Raw genomic sequence first — 22797 nt, forward strand, 5'->3', positions numbered from 1 at the left:
CTGGTGAACAGATGGGATTTAACTTTATGTCGAGAGGGCACCAGAGCAGTAAGTTTATCAGAACACATTCAATTGATGTACTTGTAAAAGGGGCACAGGTATTCAACATTGTGACCATGAAAGAGAGGTTGAAGTTTGGTAGTGTTAGACTTTTTTCTCTCTAAGACATAGAGACCAGCTGATGATGCACCAGATGTGACAGCAATACTCCATGCATAGACAAATGATAGTCTATTAGAAATATAGGATACTAGAAGGTGAGAAGTTTTCTAACATGGTAGAGGGAGCTCACTTTCTTTGCAACAACCATGATAGTATCTTCCAAATCAATTTCGAAATGTAGTGGTGGGAGGATGATCTCTTCTCTACAACCCTTTTCTCACAGAAAAAAAAAAGTCACTAGTCTTTCTTTACTATCATGATTTACATGGAATATCTGGGACTGTTCCAATCTCCAGTAACTTTGTAAAAACTTTTACAGAAAGAACTTTGCTTTCTTGTTCTAACTGCCTTGTGGAGCATGTTGCTACAGGAGTACTTTTTTAAGGACTATAACAATCATTTTCAAATCCAATATCAATAAACCATCCCGGAATGTAATCAAAATTATTTATTCATTCATCATTTTCAATGTTTTGATAATATTCTTCATCTTTCAAATGACAATCTATTCAGCTCATTAACATTTATTCTTGAGTGGTTTTTAACCTTAGTAAGTAGCAACCCATTAGCAAATAACTTTTTTTATAAGATTAAGTTTTGTTTTATATTATTGGTTATGTAGTGACGCAAAGTTTAATTTTTAAGAATTGTTCAAACATGTTATTCATAGTTTTTATCAAAGTTTTATAAGGAATCCAATAAAAAAAATTCCATACAAAAGTCAGAAAAAAAGACTTAAAAATCAGTTGAAATGCTCAGCTATTTTTTCACATTACCACTCCATTTCTGATGACATTAATGGCCTCGTATAAACACTAGCAGGTTGATGTAACATTGCCCGGGATTGTATGAGAGACACCATGTCTTTCAGTTTTCCTAGTCTATAATAACATTACTTTTTTCACTCTTATTTACTAGTAGGCCTATATAGTATTGCCAGAGGCAAACGTGTAACATAACTTCTAGTTCTGTCTTACCCCTTCTTCTCTCCATATTTCCTCTTTGCCTAGCCCATTCCTCTCTCTGAACATACATACGCAACTAGAGACGGCATAAGAGAAATAACATAGTAAAAAAGTTAGAGTTCTTTCCCTTTAGATGATTAACATTAAAAATTGTGCTCACTTCTTGATGACATTAAATGATATAAATGGTCATTTGGCCCGCAATCAATTAATCTTTTCTTTTAATGTTAGATATTATACATCTAGCATTACACAGATTAAAAAATTACCTTTGTGAGCGTTTCCTGCGTATTTTTCAAGTTTTAGCTGAACATATAAACATTAATCCTTTAATATTTAATAATACTAGTGGGGGTACTCGGCATTGCCCAAGTTTGTGGAGGTGGTGTAGTAAGGAACCCCGGGTGGAGAGAGGTGTTAAAAAAAGTGGTAGTGTGTGTGTGTGTGTGGAGGGGGGGGGTCAAAACAACGGTAGGCAGCACGAGTGGGAAAGAGGTGTTTAAAAAAAACAGCCTCGAATCCGTAGCGTGAAGGAGAAAAAGGTTAAAAAAAAAACATAACATCTTGGCTAATGCGTCCATGGCAAAACCGGATGTTGCAAACATTGGAATTAAGGGTAGTCAATCTAACGGAGATAATGACTTGCGAAAATGTTGATGAAAAAAAGCGACCTCTCCTTATAGAAAACTGGCCAGTTCAGAGTAAAGGAATTAATGTTTTTGGCCAGTTTTTCAATATTTGTCGTTGGAGACATTGAGCTTCAAAACGATACCAATCTCATCAGGATCCGCAGTGTGTCAAAAATTTTTGGCAGACATACAAACACACACATCTTGCCTTTTATATATTAGAAATATGCATTTTCATCATAATCATCATATTCGGTTTACCATCAGTTTTTAGTCATTTGTGGGATGGTTTTTAAAAATGGAGTAATTTATCTCTAGCCAGGTCTTTATTTATCCCTTTTTATCTCAAATTCGTTCTTAGCCTTCATCTGCAAACTAACCACTTACCTCAACTATATTTACCCAAGCACTCTCATCCATTCTGTAAATATGACCAAACAAACAAAGTCTTCTATTCTGCTTAAACTAAAAATAAGTGATTGAAATAAAATGTTTTATTAATCTTAAAGACATTTAAAAAAAAATTCTTTTAGGACAGACACTCATCTACTTGGTCATCGTTTTAATAAATGTTGTGTCGTGGAACAACAGTGAAAATAAGAACAATCAAGTCGAGGTTCAGTTAAGGAACAAGTGTATTAACAATAATGTACAAAGATAGGAAAGCATGTATATCTGCTGGGCACTCGGCTAGCAGTTGAAGTGCGGCCGCATCTCTCTCACCGGTGTTGGAATTACTAGCGCTATTTATAGTGCTAATCGGTGTTAATTCCTCTGTTCAAGGAAGGCCGGTATAACAATAAATAAAATAATTTTTTGTTTATCAATAAAGATAAATTTCTAAGCATTTCTGCTACAATACTGTCGAACAATTCTTTGTTTTCTGACAGGAACAAATTCCTGCCAACTGCTCATGACACTAAGTTGTTAGGATTGCAAATTCTTTGTCGTTTGACCACAACAAAAGGTTTCTAACCTAATCTAGTTTTGAACAGCTGAAATCTTGTTGACAAATTTCATCTTGTTAATAATTGTTGTAGTAGTGCAGAGATTGTTTTTTCTTCGGTTTTTGTAGCTGCCATAGTAAGCCTATCATTATGCTTGTTGATTTTTCAAAGTCAAATTAAAAACAGCAAATGAAAAAAGAAAAGTGGGGCATCAGAACAAATACTACACCTTGCTCCTAGCCAAAAAGTCAAGGAGTATTGTCAGTTGAATGATGAAAAATAGTATGAGATGATTGAAAATGATGAATCAAATTGTGTTCATTCCATATGTGCACGGTTTCTGATATGTATTGAGATTTCATTTGAAGATGACCCTGTTGTAATCCACAGGGAAGCAGTTCCATAGCAATGTGTTCTATGAGGACGGTTTATTACAACAACAACACAAACAGCAGCAGCAGCTTAACTGGACTTTCAAGGTAAAAGTTAAGGTCGAATCTAAGTGGGTCTGACCGACATGCCAATTCTAGAGAGGAGTTGGTGGCAACTAAAAATGAAATTCTGTCCTGACGATATAAACCATAATTGGCATCATCTGCGCATTCTTATTCTTTCTTTGAATATTTCTTCTTGTTACTTCCATTCACAAGATCAAAAATGGTGATTCACAAAGATAATCAAGTGAAAAACCAAAAATAAACAAATTGTTGTCAACGTCAAATGCTCTAATCAGGTTATTTCGATTAGACTTCTTCGTGAATTGATATTTTTTTTTTTTTTTTTTTTTTTTTTTTACACAGTGATCACCACTTATCAAGGCCTGGAAGCCACTCAGGGATAAGGGTTATTGCAAGTACATTATGTTAGTGTGGAGATTTGATGAAGTGTTTAATTAAGGGGGTGGTTCATTAGGAATTTGTTAACATTGGACTTGAAGGCATCCAAGTTGTAGTCCGGAGGGAAGCAGGCAGACGGAACAGAGTTCCACAGGCGTGCAGTTCTAAGAAAGAAACTTTGTTCATGGAATCCGCGTTTTGATTTAGGCACAGATATAGAGTGGGGGGAAATTTTTCACAGTGGATTCAGCTAGACGGGTGTTTTTCGTGAAAGATTGGCGAGGGGGGACCAGAGATTGGACTTCAGACGAGCACCTGCCATGGAAATAACGATAAAACAAGGATAGGTTCGCAACGTCTCTTCTGTGGGAGAGAGGTTGCAGGGTAGAGAAAAGGGCATCCCCCACTAAGCCACGAAGTCTATTTTGTACTCTGTCAAGGTAGGATAGGCTGTTTTTAGCAGCTCCTACCCAGATATGGCAACAGTATTCCATCCTTGGACGTATTTGGCTTTTATATAGATCAAGAATTGCATCAGTAGTGAGATATCTTCTGGAGCGGTAGAAGGATCCCACCATCTTTCCAGCGACCTTGGCAACAGACTTGATGTACGTGTTCCATTTCAGATCAGGAGTAAAGGTCAACCCCAGAAGCTTGTCAAAACACGGGGCCTCACCCAGACGAGAGTCATCCATCACAATTGATGCCAGCTGAGGATCAGACCGTTGATGATGTAAGGATAGGAGTTTGGTTTTGGATGCATTAAAGGTAACCAGCCACGTCTTCCCCCACTGAACCACGCGCTCGAGATCAGAGGAGAGAGAATCAGAGAGAACTTTGTCATTTACAGCCTTTGATGTGTTGCCGTAGATGGTCGTGTCATCAGCATAGATGTCAACAAATGATTTAAGTATGTGTTTAGGGAGGTCATTGATGTAGATCAGGAAGAGAGTTGGGGCCAGGATTGACCCCTGGGGGACTCCAGTATTTATATTGCAGGCCTCTGATTTTTGTGCATCTACCACTACTCTTATGAGCCTATCGGAGGGAAATGATTTAATGATTGAAAAAACATTTCCAGTTATACCGTAGCTGGAAATCTTGTGAAGTAGACTCTTATGCCATACCTTGTTGAAGGCCTTTGATATGTCAAGAGCAATTGCCCTAGAAAGGAAGCCTTTGTCAAGAGATTCACTAATCTTGTGGGATATAACCGTCAGCACATCTGCGGTAGATCTTGCAGAGCGGAAACCATATTGTGTGTCACTAAGAAGGTTATTCCTGCTGAGGTGGTTGACTATTTCTCTATTTAATATGGATTCCAGCAACTTACTCATAACACACAGGAGACTTATTGGTCTGTACTGAGAGGGAGATGACTTATCACCTGAATTCTTAAATACAGCGCAAACTGATGAGGTCTTCCAGGGAGTCGGAAAGCACTTCTCCTTAAGGCAGCGTTTAAACAGTTTCGTAAGTATGGGAGCAAGTTCTGGTTGAAGCTTTTTTAACACTATAATTGTGATGCCATCAGGGCCAGTTGCTTTACTGGAATCTAGGTTCTTTATTAGCTTGGCGACCTCATGCACAGATATTTGTATGTTACCTAGCTTGTTCTGTGTTATAGGAGGAAATATTAACCACGGATTCTTCTCATCTCGTCTGCTGAAGAAATATTCTAATGAATCAATAACCAAATTGTAGTTTCGATGTGAAATTTTCATTTATGTTTCTGAATTTTTGAAATGAGGATTAATAATTTATATTATCTGGACTATTGTTCTCATCTTGAATGTTATTGTCATAATGTTTCGGATGATGTAAGCTCCGAGATTCTCCACGTGTATTTTATTGAACTAGAGAATCTGCATGAAATTTCAAACAGAACTTTATTTAATTAACAGGGGTAGCATGCTCTTCCACCTCCACTTACAACTGAATTTTACCAAGTACTTTATCCATTATGCCACGGGTCTTTGCTGACAATTCTAGTATGAATTGTGTGAACTTCAAACCAAATATTGTTTTTAAATGTACAATTTTACTACTTATCACTATAGATTTTATATATATAAATATATAATACAATTAAGTATATATGACATGTTCCTGTTGGATCATCGAAGTTAAGCAACATTGAACCTGGTCAGTACTAAATGAGTGACTCTCTGCTTATCTTTGCATTGTTTCCAGTCGTCCTGGATTTCTCCTTGCCACTGAACTCAAACGATTCAGGAGAGATGTGGTTGGGTTTGCGCAACCCTTGCCTCACAATTACACATGGAACTGTCCCTACAGGGGCTATCCTTTGTCTTTCAAGATTGAATGGAGGCATCAAATATATTTAGGTTATCAAAGAGTATATCTTTAAAGCAAAACTTTCCAAGATAGAAAAGGCTCAACGCTGTTAAGAGGAACAATTAAATATATTAAATAAATGTTATACATAACTTTATCATCAAAACAATAAATAAAAGAGATAAAAAAAACTTTAGACCCTGGCATTTCAAAGCTTCTCATCAAAAGAGGAGACGGGCCAGAATCATACAATGTTAATATAGCATTTAGATTGGAAATGAGAATGAAAGAATAAAAGAATTTTAATATACAGATAAAGACGCTTGGAAAATATAGAATAGTAAAAATATAACTAGGATGAAGGAGTTAAGTATACGTGAAAAGGAAAGAATAGGAGAATAAAAATCAGAAGGATAGTAAGGTAAGTAATAGTAAAAAGAAACATTGCGAGTGAAACAGTCGTATTTGTGAGTGATGTTTCAAAGTGTCGACTAGAAATAATGAAACGATCATCTTTTGGCGATTGTATTTCGTTCACTGACAATCTTTCAAAGCTCACTACTGAGTGAAAAATATCTTTTCAACTTTTTCTTTTTAATAAAACGAACAAAGTTAAATTATTTAAACAAAAGTTTAATAGAACAATATTCTCTTTTTAATGAAGGATGTTTAAAAACATCTGACGAAATTAGAATGTTTATGCGTTCAAGTATCAATATAAAATTTGCTGTATATTTAGAATTACACTTACTAAAAAAATACAGAAAAATTTTATTATGTACATAATCGTCACAGAACGAATATATCACATTCCAAAAATCACATGGGTTTGACTTGTAATTTTTCTATTTGGCTAGTAAACGAAAATATTTACTTGCCAAAGGTCAACTAAAGATAAATTTGTCCATAGAGCCCTGTGGTCACTGTGAAGTTATGGAGATCATTAAAGAAGAGCAAACAATAAAAGAAAAAAGGAAAAGATGTGGAAGAGAAAGGAAAAGTGAAGAAAAAAAAAAAAACTGGTAAAATCCTGTGAATTGATATGAAATAAAGTATGATTATTTTTACTTTGTTGGGTTCTTAAACAGTGGCCATATTCTTTGCTTTCTAGTAGGAATGAAGATTAAAAACAAAGCAAGATATGGAAATACATTTATTATATGAATAAAAAATACATTTAAAAATAAAATAATCTGGAAAGTAAAGAAAGTAGGATCCAAAGATTTAAATAATCCAGATTAAAAACTAATTAAAATGTTCAAAGTAAAAAAAAATAATTAAAAATCTTTATATAAGTTGTAATGAAATCTTTAGAGTGGGGATCTAGAAAGCAAAGAATATGGCAACTGTTTAAGAACCCAACAAAGTAAAGATAATCATACTTTATTTCATATCAATTCACAGGATTTTACCAGTTTTTTTTTTTTGTTTTTTTTTTGTTTTTTTTTAAAGATTTTTCCAGGATTTACAACTATTTTTAGGATTTACAAGGATTTACAAGGATTTTATCAAGATTTAATTCTCCACACATCTTTAAACAAAAACTCATCTATTTTCACAGAAAAAGTTGCTAGCAATTAGTCGGGTTAGGGGTATATTTATGAATAATTATCATGGTGAACCCGCATGATATTGCAAAACGGTTCTGCAACTATTGGTGCTGGAAAATTGAATACATTTAAGACAAGCTAATCGGCTGACAGTTTGCATTTCAACTAAAGACCCCCCAAAAAATCATTAATTGCTAAACATTCAGAATTATCAGGCGACGATCCTAAAGTAACCGATGAGCCATTGAGTTACAGGTGTCTACATTCTTTGTTTTACTTTTATACAACATAATCATGTTGGCACACTAGTTCTTGTTATATCACTGAAGTTAAGCAATGTTGAGTCAGGTCAGTACCAGATGGGTGACCATTTGGAAATACCAGGCACTGTATGTAGGAGGACATTGGCACCTCTCTGCAAAAACCTATCACCATGGGAACCGCATTTCAATTTTATATTCCCATGAAACTTCCTCTTTCAGAGGAAATTGGTTCAACCCACCCAGGATAGGGTGAGTGCCGCTTTGATTGATATGTTTTAGTTTTGCACTATCAGATGCTGCAAGACAAGACAGAATAGTTTCGCTCATCTTTTTCTGTTGCAAACACAATTCATACTGGCACAAAGAATTCCTTAATTCCTTTCTGCGTGTACAGTAATCAATGGGACAATATCGTAGTAATCGCTAGTAATGGAGATCTGATAATTTGTCTTACTTAAGGGGGCGGTTCATCAGGAACTTGTTTATGTTGGACTTGAAGACATCCAAGTTGTAGTCAGGTGGGAAACAGGCAAACGGAACAGAGTTCCACAGGTGTGCACTTCTAAGAAACCTTTGTTCATGAAATTTACATTTTGATTTAGGCACAGATAAAGAGTGGGGAAAATTACTAACTGTGGTTTCAGCTAGACGGGTGTTTTTCGTGAAAGATTGGCAAGGGGGGGGGGGGGGGACCAGAGATTGGAGTTCAGACGAGCACTTGCCATGGAAATAACGATAAAACAAAGACAGGCTCACAACATCTCTTCTGTGAGAAAGAGGTTGCAGGGATGAGAAAAGGACATCCCCCACTAGGCTACAAAGTCTATTTTGTACTCTGTCAAGGCAGGATAGGCTGTTTTTAGCAGCTCCTGTCCAGATATGGCAGCAGTACTCCATCCTTGGGCGTACTTCGCTTTTATATAGATAGAGAAATGCATCAGCAGTGAAATATCTACTGAAGCAGTAGAAGGATCCTACCATTTTTCCAGCGACCTTGGCAACAGATTTGATGTATGTGTTCCATTTCAGGTCAAGAGTAAAGGTCAATTCCAGAAGCTTGTCAAAACATGGAGCCTCCCCAAGATGACCCATCCATTTCAATTGATGCCAGATGCGGATCAGAGCATTGATGAAAGATAGAAGCTTGGTTTTAGATGTATTAAAAGTAACCAGACACCTCTTTCCCCATTTTACCACGCGCATTAAAATTTAGACCTATCAAGATGTACGAAGCTCAACAAACAGATAAAGCTTCAGTATATGAAGACAATTATAGACAAGAGAAAGCAATGTAGATGTATTTGTCAATTTGACACAATTTTTTACCCCCCCCCCCCCGATTCTATTGTACTAATATCCAGCCTCACCGCTTAGCTTATCTGGAAACATTTACCCTACCCCATATCTTCACTATAGCTTAAACTTACCTACGCATGTATTTTGTCAACTCCAGATGCCCAACACACCCGTCCATCATCCCCCCTATAGGCCAGATATTTTAATCCCTGCCCCCAAATTGTACTATTAGCTAGATGTCACATGTATGTAACCTAGTTCCATCCTCCCCCTTTTCTGATGAGAACCATTAGGCTTGAAATACCTAGGTTTAAAGAGTATTTATAATACTCCCACTCCTTATTATTTCTCTATTGAATTGATAAATAAATCAATGCATACCAGTATATTGCTTTCTCTTGTCTATAATTATCTATATATCTATAAAAGTGAAATTGTTTGTCTGTCTGTATGTGTACATTTCCCTACACAATAACTGTCAATTTTCAGTCTACAGACTCAAAATTTGATATACAGGGTATTGAGATTTGGGAAAATCTTTGTAATCGGTTTTCAGCCAGAAATTTGGCTGTTAAGGGATCAAAGTTCAACGATTTGACCGTTGAAAACTCTATCAAACGCCAACAATTTTGGGTCTAAACACTTGAAATTTTAGGTATAGGTTCCTTGGACATGGATCTAACTTAATAACTTGATTTGAGCCTAAAACAATAAATGTTAAGGGGTCATAATAGGAGTCAAAGTTAAAAAAATTTGACCGCTTCGGTCTCTACCAAATTATTCAGAGAATTTCTGGTCTAAACATTTGAAATTTTACATAAAGGGTATTCAGAGATAGGGCAAGCTTTTTAATCGGTTTGGGTCGAAAATTTGAGTTACCAATATATAAATGTATGTTTGCATGTCTGCCTAAAACTTTTGACAACGGAGACGGATTTTCACAAGATCTGTATTGTTTTGAAGTTCGACCTTTCAGATGACAAATATCGAAAAATTGGCTAAAAACATTAATATTTTCACCTTCAACTAAGCACTTTTCTACAGGGGGGGTCGCTTTTTTCGCCAATATTTTCGAAAGTCATCCTCTCCTTTCAATTGTCTAGCCTTAATTAAAACCTACGTCACTTCTGGTTTGTCAGTGGTCATAACAGCAAAGACGTCAGGTTTTTTTCCTATTCTTTTCCTCCTTTGCGGTACGGGTTCCAGCATCCCTTCCTACTACCACTTTTATTTATTTTTTTGCTCAACATACACCTCCAAACACCCAGGCAATGCCGGGCACCGATGCTAGTATATATATGAAAAGGATGTACCAATTATCAAATTGGTAATTACCGATTAATCGTCTTTGATAATCAGCCAATTAATAGGTTTTCTAATACTGATTATCAGCAAATTTTGTTGTCATAAATGATACTAATATTTAGTATATTGCAAACGAAGACAAGTGAAAATTTCTCGAAAATACATGCATCATCTAACAATTATATTTTTGTACTTTAAATCAATGTCAAAGAAAATTATTACTTCATCTTGCAGTTTTCATGTTGAGGGATTATACAGCAAATCGCGACAATGTGCAAACCGAAAATAAGAAATTCTTCAGTCATACTCGTTTCTCATTTTTAGACTCTTGCTATCATTGCATATTTTTATTTTTCTCGTTTAGATAATGTATATTTTATTGAGATAAATTACTAATTAGATATCGGACATTTGTAATTTAAATATGTAAAAAATTAACTAAATATTAACAACCTTGAAACATTATGGCAACCAGTTTCTGCTGGAAGTATTTTGATGTCAATCCCAAGAATAATAATACAGCTGCTTGCAAGTTATGTCAATCTATCACATCAAAAGGTGGCAAATCAGCAAAACCTTTTACAATGACTGATATGTTAAACCATCTTAGAAATGTCCATTCAAAAGAAGCAAAAGTTGCAGATAAGAAATAGAGACACAGTGAATATTCAGGGACAGACATCCCAGGAACAAGTAGAAGCAACTACAAGCCTCCAGCGAAATACCAAACTACTACAGAATCAATATTGGCCAAAAAGAAAGTTTGGAATACTAATGATCACAGGAAACAAGAGGTTCATTATCTGATTAGAGAAATGATTGCTGTTGATATTCAACCATATTCTGTAACATCCGACATTGGATTTAATAGGCTTATTGCAAAACTTTGTTCAAATTACAGCAATCCCTCAAAAAAGTACTTCCCTGAAATAATTTTTAATATATAGTACAACCCTGGTATACGGCATTCAAAATTAATAAAATACAGTATAATATACTCTCTTGATCAGGCCCTTCCTAGCTTCAGGGATATCGTTTCCTTGTCCAAATATCAATTTTCCTGTCTTATTCTGCTGTAATCTCAATCCCAAAGCCATTCTGTTTTCCAAGGATTTGGACGGTTTAGCTGTCATTCCGTATGTTTTTACATGATTCCTCACCCTTTTCACAGACACTGCGGTCTCGTCTGCCAGCACATCATCAATGTAGGAGCAAGTGGCTCTCTTAACAGCATCATCTTTGGCCAGCACAGTCTATAGAATTGCTGTCATAATCTTTGGATCAGAATTACATCCAAATCCTAGTCTGGTCAAACAACAAATTCGACCTTTATACTTGATCGATTGATACCGCCATAGTTTTTTATCCACATGGATTTGTAGGAAGGCTGACATTAGGTCCACGATTTTAATTGATTGCTCCCTTCTCCACTCTCTCATAACTTCTTCACACATGTCAACACCATCTTTTGTGTGACATTGGATTTAATAGGCTTATTGCAAAACTTTGTTCAAATTACAGCAATCCCTCAAAAAAGTACTTCACTGAAATAATTTTTAATATATAGTACAACCCTGGTATACGGCATTCAAAATTAATAAAATACAGTATAATATATAATACACATGTACATAATCAAATAATGTTATAAATAACACCATAAGGCAGGGTAAACACTAATCAGGGGACGGAAAAACATTGTATTCCACATCATAACCTGAAAAAAAGAAAAAGAAAAAAAAAAAAAAAAAAACATATCCTAGGACCACCGTATCCCGGGTTTCTACTTTATTTACAAAAGTAAAACAAAAATTCAACTGTCTCTTGCTCAAATTAGTAGCATTTTATGAAGTACCGACATTTGGACAGCTACAACAGATAATGCTCTCTTTCTGAGTTTAACAGGTTATCGGTTTTCAAATGACTTTGGACAGTACAAAGCTGTTCTTAGAGTTGTTCTATTCCCTGGGGCATACACAGGTGCAAGTGAAGAATTGCATAATGTTCTAGATGAGTATAAAATCTTCAATAAAATTTTCTTAGTCTTGCAGGATTCAGCAACAAATATGGTTGCTTGTGGTAGAGAATGTGATTTAAAATAACTATTATACATTGTAACTCAGGCTGTAAAGACAATCATTACATCTAATAGAAACAAAGTTTCTGACTTTAATCTCTTTATATTAGCAATTAGCAAATTAACAGAAATACAGGATCAGCTTAATTTGGAAAAACAAACTCATTCAAGGTGTGACCACATGGTGGAATTCAACATATTATATGCTGAAAATAAATTAACAACGAAAAAACTCTTGTAATGTGAGCTGTTAATAAGTTTCTTGCATTAACAACTTACCAATGGGGACTTGTTTGAAAAAATATTCAGTTCCCGAGTCCATTTGAAGAAATCACCAAAGAAGCAAGTCACAGAACTTCAACTATATCAATGAAAATACCGACAAATTTAGTTCTGAGGTTTATTTTTGTCAAAAGCTGTCTAATCTAATTCTGATATTTCTGAGTTAAGTAGAATCCTTCTTACCATTGTTGAACAATTCAGGTGTCATACAAGATTTTCATCCTATCTAAATGATAAAAACTTGTGTACTTTCCTAGACTCATGATGCAAATATTAATTTTAAAAGATTGGCATAGAAAACATATTTAGAATTGGATTCTACATCTTTCCACTGATGATAATGAAGCAGAATCAGCAGTATACACTACCCTGCTGAGGATGAAGAAGCACAAACGTGTAAATTACAACATGGCAATTTTCAAACCAACTGACAAAAAGTAACCAGTAAAAATGCCACAAAAAATGCTTTCATCACTCCTAGTATAAGAAGACAATAGAAAGTAAAAGTACAATTATTTCTAATTTAATTTCAGCCTTAACTTTTGAGGTGTGAAAAGTGAACATTGCATCAGTTATAATAGCGAAATTGCACTGATGGACAATTTTTAAAGTATCATCAAATAAAACTGAAATGACAGTAAATATGAACATTCAATATAATTCTACACATAATGATTATTATGCTTACTTTTTTTTTTTTTTTTTTTTTTAAACAATTCCAGCTATAACTTTATTATAAGTCAATAAAAATGCTCATTTGTTCAATTTTGGTGGAAAAAATGAAGTGCCAAATGTCATAAACATATACTAATTTCAAAATTACATATCACAAAACTATTCAAAGATACAGGTCTAGAATATTGTATGCCTAATCAATACATATTGTAGAATGCTATATCCAAATGTCAGCTCTTTACACCATGTACTTCTTAAATATTATCCTCAAGAAAATGTAATAATTTTATGTAGTTTTTCACTTTGTTTATCTTGGCGATGTAATTAAGTAAACGTACATGTCCAATATCAATTTAATTTTAATAAAAGAGAGAGCTTCATGTATCAACGATTTATACAATTGGTATTTCTTTACGATTCTATTGAATTCTTCGCTTGGCACTGATTACATTCGTCCATTTGAGGTGGTTCCCTCAATCCCTTTCCAAGTGAAACGCATACAGAGAAAAAAACTTCAGCTGTCCTTCAATGCTTGTGGCACAAATCACTTGTTTTGTATTGTTTAATCAATTGTGAGGTGAAAGTACAGACTAGTTAGAAAAACACACTATCTTCCATCTGTTAAGAAAGGAGTTTCCAAAAAGTTCTCTGCATAATTACTATTGTTTTAACATCTTTATTTTATTTTTGTATTAGCTTTGTTCAAGTTAACGCTGTGATTGTTTAAAATGATTTACTTTCGGTTGGTGCAGACCATTCTGCTTTACATTGAATGCCCAGAAAAAGTCCCTTCTGATTAATGTTTAATTGTTAAGCAAGCAAACTTGGCTGTTGTTTAGAATAACAGAATTTTTTTGATCTGGTAAACATTAATCAGAAAGTACTTTTTCATGGAATACATGTGAAACAGAATGATTTGCACAAACCGGAATTTTTTTTTTTAAGAGATTTGTTCATTTTTTTTCATATAATTTGGGACACTTATAAGATAAGATTCCTACCTTAACAATTCACTAATGAGGACTTGTTCAAAAAATTATCCAGTTAAAGAAACCCCCCAAAGAAGCAAGTCACAGAAGTTCAACTATATCGATGATAATACCTATAATTTTAGCTTTGAGGTTAATTCTTTCAAAATACTGCCCAATCTAATTCTGGTATTTTTGACTTTAGTGAAATCTTTACCACTGTTGAACAGTTCAATGGAAACAAGATTTTCATCCCATCTAAATGATAAAAACTTGTGTCTACTTTCTAGATCCAAATTTAAATTTCAAAAGAATAACATGGAAAACGCTAAGATTCTACTTTCTACTAATTATAATGAAGCAGAATCAGCAGGATACATTTCTCCAAGTAGATCAACATAAAAGTAAAACTATCCTTTTCAAATCTGTTCGATGAGTTAGCTTTAAATAAGCCTACAGTAACAAATCAAAACTTAAAGCAGGCAGAAGCTGAGTGAAACCTGGAGATTACAAGTAAATCAGAAATACAAGAATCACCAATCTAAACTCAAAAGGAGTAACTCCCTTATGGTTAAGTGCACAAAATGACTAGACAATTACATAGTTTTACAACTACTCGCAAGAAGTGAGGATTCATTTCAGTGGTGGAAGAAGAATTAGACTTTACCATTGCTGAGTAAACTGGCCATAAAGTATTTAAGCACATCACCTCCATCTGTGGAGATTGAGAGACCCTTTAGTTCAGGTGGTAATGTGTATGAACCTATGAAGAACAAGGTGTGTCCTGAGAATAGAGAAACTGTTTCTACATTACAACTTATTAGTATTCACCTTTAAATACGGAGGAAACTATGAGAGCAGAGAAGACAGGCAGCAAAAATAGAAGAGGAAATAGAGTAGCAGTAGGTTCAGAACTTCAGCTTATAGTTATTCACTTAAAGAATTACAATTTGCACTTTTTAGTTTTTTTTTGTAATTTCTTTTTTTTATCTCATTGTTTAATTATATTCATTTAAGAATTGGAAATTGTACTTTGTGTTTTGTAATTTTAGTTAAAGGCAAAAAGCCATAATAGTGGCTAGACAATTAAATGTTAAGTTAAATTGGCAGTTACTGTGTAAATGTGTCAGGGCTGTCTGATGAGTTTCTTGGCAGTGATGAAAGGATTTAAATTTAATAGGAAAGAGAAAAGTAATTAATCGGTCCATTACCGATTAATCAGCAAAGTGACCGATTAGTGGGTACAACCATATATATATATACACATACAAAATCAAGAAATAAAACTTAAGCTTATAAATCAAAAGCTCCTGTAAACTTAAAGAGAATATAAATATTAATATTTAAATCGTAATCCCAACCAAATAAAAAAAAGCTCTACAACCAAAACAGGAAATAGAGCCTGTCATAAAAGAACACAACATCTGTAAATTATAATTTACAAGAATTTATTATTCGACAGGATACTCAAAAAAGAAATATTAAGAATTCCTTAATCTGTGGAGTTTCAAAGAATGAGTTCTTTTCATCAGAGGAAAGATTTTAGCAAATAATTATAGTGAAGCTATAAATTTACTATATGAATATATAACATGAATTCAGTTTCACTATAATTATTTGCTAAAATCTTTCCTCTGATGAAAAGCATGCATTCTTTGAAACTCTGTGGATTAAGGAATTCTTAATATTTCTTTTTGAGTATCCTGTCAAATAATAAATTCTTGTAAATTATAATTTACAGTCTTTAATTGTCTTCTTAATCAAGTTAAAGTTATTAAAGACTGTTAACTAATGAATTTAACAAGATTATTAAGAGTGTTCAATAAAAGAAAACCAAGACATTTTTATTAATATAAACAAATTTACATGGTAATGACAGTAGATATAATGTTTTGGACAAATGATTGATTAAAACCAGAAGTCCCTGTCAGGTAACTTAAATGGTTGCTTTCCACAAAACCAGTCCTCAATATATATATATATAGAGAGAAAGAAAGATTTTGAGGATCATTTTCTTCTATGAAAAGCAACCATTTGTTTAATAGTCTGATGAGGGCTTCTGGTTTTAACTGACCATTTGTCCGAAACTGCATGTCCAGTATCGCGACCATGTAAATTTGTTTATATTAATAAAAATATATCTTCCTCTCTATGGAAAACTTAGATCAGCTTGCTTGCTCGGATGTTTTCAACATCCATCCAGTTTGCGACTTCCAGTTTCAAAAAGTCTGTCTGCTTACCTATTTCATGGACACCCTATCTTAAGTGGATATTGAAAGCCACTGCTACAATTCAAGGTAGGTATAATTTTCATACATGGACTGTACAATATTCATCCTAGGGTAGGTAAAATTAATTCATATATGTATTGTACAATAGGGCAGGTCGATTTTGGAACCCCAGTGAGGCAATGGTGATGATATTGCCAAGAACGTCCCATTATCAAAACCGTACTGTTAAGAAAATGGAATAATTATTTAGGATATGTTTTAAACTACATTTTTAAATAAAATGAGTGAGGATAATAAATTAATAAAATAAATATTAAGTGTAAAGGTAAAATTATGTTTTTTTAAATAATTGCGACCAAAGTATCAGAATCAAAAAAATTAGTGCCTATTTTCCGATGCCAAAACTGATTCTTTTAATTGATCTTTATTTGATTTTGTTTAAAGCAAAATCTTCCATTGTTGGTAGTAATGATAAAAAATAAATATTTGTTGATTTTAAAATAATAGGAAATCTATAGATCGTCCTCCAAAAGTGTAATTTTATGTTTAGGAAAATATTTGCACATTCAACATGTGCTCTTTTAAGGAAATGAGGGAAAATAACAACTCTATAGTTAAATATTTTAGAGATTTATGAGAATCGGAATCCGTAATTGTATTGAAATCGGGAATTTAGTATGGAATCAGTAATTGTATCGGAATCATGAAAAAATATTGGAATCGTCCCATCACTTGTGTGAACACCCTGAAAAATTTGTCGGGAATGAAAATATTAATTCTTTTCGAATTTATAGTTTCACATGTAAATTTAACCTAAAAGGAAACCAGAATTTCTTAGCTATTCTAGTATTTTAGGGCAGTTTTTGTTTTAATAAAATAAATTTGTTCAGATAATTTCTGTGCATTTTGGGGGGAGGTATCCTAACTTTTTTTTAAGTGATTGAGTGTGGTTTTATGATCATTCCAGTTAAACAAAGTCAGTGGTAAAAAAAAATAAAAATAAATTTATATAAGAAACTGATCTCCCAGTCCAAATTCTAAAATAATTCTTTTTGTATTTTTTTCTGTCAATTCTTTTCAGGGTGTTCAGTTGCTCATAATCGCCTAGAAGTAAAATCTCATTTTGGAGAGAAATAATTTAGTTACGGGTATTATTATGTTTCATTCTATTTACTTATCTTCCCAATGAGGCAGATTTAGAGACAAGGTTGGTTTATAATGTACAGAATCCACCTCTCCAAGAGAAGGCATTCTAAATCAGGATAAAAAAATTTTTAAATTGTCTCGGTCTAGAAGTATTTTTTCATTAACAGAAGACAGAAAAGATAAAGTGTAATATCAAAACAGATAGAAAGACAGAGAGATAGAAACAGAGATAGAGAGAGAGGGAGATAGAAATAGAGAGAGAGGCAGAGAGAGAAATAGAAATAGAGAGAGTGACAGAGAGAGAAGAGAGATATAAAGAAGAGACAGAGAAAAAAAGAGATTGAGACAAAGAAGGAGGTAGAGTGGAGGTAAAAATTATAAATTAGATCAAAAGTAGAAAATTGATTTCCTTGTAGATTTAGGTAATCTCGGACTTGATTGTCTTTGAATTTATTTCTCTTAAATGTGAACAATATGAATCAATAAAATCTTTGAAAAGAAAAGAAAATCCATTTATCTTTCCAGTTTTGCTTTGCTAGCAACATTAGTGCTCCAGTGTTGCCCAGGAGAAATCAAAAAGAATTATTTAACTGTAAAAAAGTAAATGTGAGAGTATCAAGTGTAACCCATCAAAGTCATCTTTATGCTTAGTTATCTTGTTGACTAAGATCAAAGTGTATGTGTTTCCTGCCTAGGTATGACGCACATTGTTCCTGGTCTTGTCAGACTCCAGCCCTTTGGATGCTAGGATTGCAGGCTGTCAGAAAACATCAGGCACCTGACAAATGGAAATTAAGATGATAAAATGGATGATGAAGTTGTTGATTTCTGAAGCATATAAAAAAAAAACTGCCTGCATCGTTTTTTAAAGAATGTAGTATATCACATTCTACATATTTTTATATGTAACATATTACATTCTTTAAAAAACGCATACTTTCTAAATTTGCCAAAACTACATTTGATGTCTGCTCCCTCCAGACATATGCAGGCATACATGCACTTTAGAGTTTTGGTGCACCTGAGCACTGCACATAATGTTACTATTCTTATGAACAAAAACTAATTTCCTAGTGACTTATTTGATGTGCACCGTTTCTTGAACGATAGATGTAAATGTCATCAAGAAAAGCAGACAAATTGAATTAGACGAACAGCAAGTAATTACCATATAAAAGATGTAATTGCATTCACTGGTTGCTTTCTTCCAAATGTTGTTACATTACTTGTAATGTCTGGTGAGGCAATTATTCAAGCAATAAATTCATTAAAGCATGAACATGAGAGGTTAATCATAAGTTTTCTTAAAGTGGTGTTGATTATGATCATTTTCTTATAAGAAGTGATACAAAGTGGATGTAATGACTGACTGTGGTCAATGTTAAGTAATTTACGAGTTGAATATGATGAAGAAGTGGAAAAAAGAATACTAAAGATGGTTGGTTGGTTTTTAACGGCATGTTAATTCTTTTAAATCATTTTAAGGATATGAAAATTTATTTAACGTTGATTCTTCTGTGCAAATTATTCGTAGCAGTATTGGGTCACATGGATTTTTTTTTTTTTTTTTTTTTCAGAATAGTGGTAGGAATATTTCCAACACAGGTAAAGGATGAAGTACACAAAAGAATATCTTGATATGTATATGACAGTGATGAAAGTAAACAAAATGAAATATTAAACAGTAAAGATAGAAAGGAAGAAAAGAGGATGAAACAAAAAAGAGGATGAAACAAAAAAGAGGATGAAACAAAAAAGAGGATGAAACAAAAGAGAGGATGAAACAAAAGAGAGGATGAAACAAAAGAGAGGATGAAAGAGAAGAGAGGATGAAAGAGAAGAGAGGATGAAAGAGAAGAGAGGATGAAAGAGAAGAGAGGATGAAAGAGAAGAGAGGATGAAAGAGAAGAGGAGGATGAAAGAGAAGAGGAGGATGAAAGAGAAGAGGAGGATGAAAGAGAAGAGGAGGATGAAAGAGAAGAGGAGGATGAAAGAGAAGAGGAGGATGAAAGAGAAGAGGAGGATGAAAGAGAAGAGGAGGATGAAAGAGAAGAGGAGGATGAAAGAGAAGAGAAGAGGAGGATGAAAGAGAAGAGGAGGATGAAAGAGAAGAGAAGAGGAGGATGAAAGAGAAGAGAAGAGGAGGATGAAAGAGAAGAAGAGGATGAAAGAGAAGAGAAGAAGAGGATGAAAGAGAAGAGAAGAAGAGGATGAAAGAGAAGAAGAGGATGAAAGAGAAGAGGAGGATGAAAGAGAAGAAGAGGATGAAAGAGAAGAGGAGGATGAAAGAGAAGAGGAGGATGAAAGAAAAGAGGAGGATGAAAGAAAAGAGGAGGATGAAAGAAAAGAGGAGGATGAAAGAAAAGAGGAGGATGAAAGAAAAGAGGAGGATGAAAGAAAAGAGGATGAAAGAAAAGAGGATGAAAGAAAAGAGGAGGATGAAAGAGTAGAGGAGGATGAAAGAGTAGAGGAGGATGAAAGAGAAGAGAAGAAGATGAAAGAGAAGAGAAGAAGATGAAAGAGAAGAGAAGATGAGGATAAAAGAGAAGAGAAGAAGAGGATGAAAGAGAAGAGAAGAAGAGGATGAAAGAGAAGAGAAGATGAGGATGAAAGAGAAGAGAAGATGAGGATGAAAAAGAAGAGAAGATGGAGAAGAAGGGGGGTGAGAATAGAGAAAAGGAGGGATGATGAAGAGAAAAGATCAGATGATTCTCTTTCATCCTCTTCTTCTCTTCTCTTTCATCCTCTTCTTCTCTTCTCTTTCATCCTCCTCTTCTCTTCTCTTTCATCCTCTTCTTCAAAGTCAAAATATCTATTTCATCAAAAACTTCGGGGGGGGGGGGAATCACTTCTTAAACTTCTGAGTGTAATGTGTTTCTTTACATTCCGTCTAAAACATGGTTGTTACAAAATCTTCATTTTAAGTTACAATGTCAACAAACGAAACTGTGACTAAATTTTAGTAAAAACAAGTAAAACTTACCAAATAATCCTCTTCACAGTAAACTTTTCCATGGACATTGTAAAATGCTTTCCCTCGTAGAGTTCGCCCTGAAATAATAAAACAGAAATAAGTCAACAAGTATAGAAATAAAAACACTTGTACATAGACATCAAAATGAGTCATATTAGGTTGGCCAAAAAAGTTCATTCAATTTTCATTTTTTTTTTTTCTAAGTGGATATTAATGCAGTTCATTTTCTACACTCGATTTGGAAATCTTGAGAATTTCTGCGATTTGTCTGGTGATCTTGTTCAACTACAGTTTTCACTTGGTTCCTGTTGATCATTTTTGGTCAACCAAAGTGAAGAGCATCTCCCAATAAAAACATTTCCGAATCGAGCAAACCATTTCTGACAACTATTTTGTAAAAGCATTTTCGCTACACACATGACGCATCTTTATGCAAGTTTCTATAGCTTTTTTTTTTTGTAGTAAAAAAAAAATCATCAGATATTGCTAATGCTTTGTTTGATCTTTTATTTCAAAACTTGAAATACAAGCAAAAATGTCAGAATTCCTGTTAGAACGCTTATCACACACACTGATGTCAACATACTACACCAAATAAAGGATTTGAAGAATAGGAATATAAAACAATGTTTAGTAAACTGGAAAGATAAAAAAAAAATTTTTGGCAACCCAATAGAAGGGCTTTATATAAATGTGACTCACACGTTTATAAGTCATGAATCAGGCAAGAAAGCTTGACTTCCTAAAAGCCGAAATGATAACAAAATGAACGTTCATTCAGTATCCCATTATTAGACAGCTTCCTCCAACCCCACCCCCTCCTACTAATGTGGGAATCTTCTCTTCTGAGGCCCTCTCTCCTGGTTCAGAAACAACCTAGCTCTAGTGGAAAACACTCAACCGCCTGAGAACAAATAGGTCGATCACTGCTCAACCAGTGCAGCTTAAAAGATCATGCTGAACACGAAAATAATGCAAAAGGACTGCATACAACAAAAGTGTATGACCACATGCTTCAAAGACACGCAAAACAGACAACACATCTCTGGTTATCAGATGTAAAGTTTGCTAGACAGGTTTTGAATGCAGATCTTGGTGTTGATGGCGTACTGATTGGTTAAAATAAGGAACAAGTTTAGATTTTACATGTGTTAGTATGTGTGCACATGTGTGTCCCTTGATTCTGTTTTTATGTTTATGATTGGGTTTTTTTATTAATAAGTTTGTACATGTGTTTGTATGATTGCGGTGGTGTTGGTTGGTTAAAATATAGAATGAGTTTGTCAGATAGCTTTTATTACAGCTAACAAGTTTGTCATCAGTAGGCAGGATCGCTACAACACACAAACACATGATATTCCAGAAGATAAAGTAGGATTCGTGAGTTGATTCAAGTGATTATTTGTTAAATGACTTCATAGAAATAAATGACCACATTGGTGTCAACTCTGATGACACCCTAGAATATGCAGCAGAAAACTGAAGATTATATCGATTGCAAAAATTGTGAAAATATCAACCAAGATGAGAAATCCAACTATTTGCACCTAAGCGTATTCTGTATCTCTACAAAACCACTATTCGCCCATGCATGGAGTATTGTTGCCACATCTGGACAGGTGCATTTACGACTAGTTTCTTTTTTTCTCTTTCAGAAATTAAAAATTCCAACAAAAATCTAACAGCCAGCCATCGTTCTCCCCATAATGTGCTGCTGCTATCGCGCACAGAAATCACTTTTTCCATAGCTACCAACGTAATAGATGCACTGAGACTAAAGCTGCTTTCAGGACTGCCAGCAACCACTGTAAAAAAGTAATAAAAAATGCAAGAGAGCTATATGCCCAGTCTGTTAAATCCAAGGTAACTGATCAGCGGCTTCGTTCCCACCAGTTTTGGCAAATAACAAATAGGATCCTGAACAGAAGTGTGCGTTCTATCCCAACCATTATCAATGGACCAGAGGTCATCTTGTCAGCGTCAGACAAGGCCAAACTATTTGCAAAGAACTTTGCAGCTAATTCTACCCTATGCGACGAAGCCCAGCAACTCCCCATATTTCCTCCTATAACACACAACACGCTTGGTAACATACAAATATCCATGCATGAGGTCACCAAGCTAATCAAGAACCTTGATTACAGTAAAGCAACTGGCCCTGACGGCATCCCAATTATAGTGTTAAAAAAGCTT

The 22797-nt window shown here is 34.2% G+C and overlaps 1 protein-coding gene across 2 annotated transcripts in view; it reads right to left on the reverse strand.

Annotated features, from left to right (window-relative positions):
- LOC145285974 (uncharacterized) overlaps positions 1-22797 on the reverse strand; it is a 300440-nt gene that overhangs the window by 41745 nt on the left and 235898 nt on the right. For both annotated transcript variants that reach the window (XM_080134575.1, XM_080134655.1), the window contains exon 3: positions 20614-20681. In XM_080134575.1, the coding sequence (XP_079990701.1) occupies positions 20614-20681 (68 nt within the window). The remainder of the gene's footprint in view (positions 1-20613; positions 20682-22797) is intronic.

This window comes from Euprymna scolopes, chromosome 1, assembly GCF_053919585.1.
Source record: "Euprymna scolopes isolate OS-2025 chromosome 1, ASM5391958v1, whole genome shotgun sequence".
NCBI lineage: Eukaryota > Metazoa > Mollusca > Cephalopoda > Sepiida > Sepiolidae > Euprymna > Euprymna scolopes.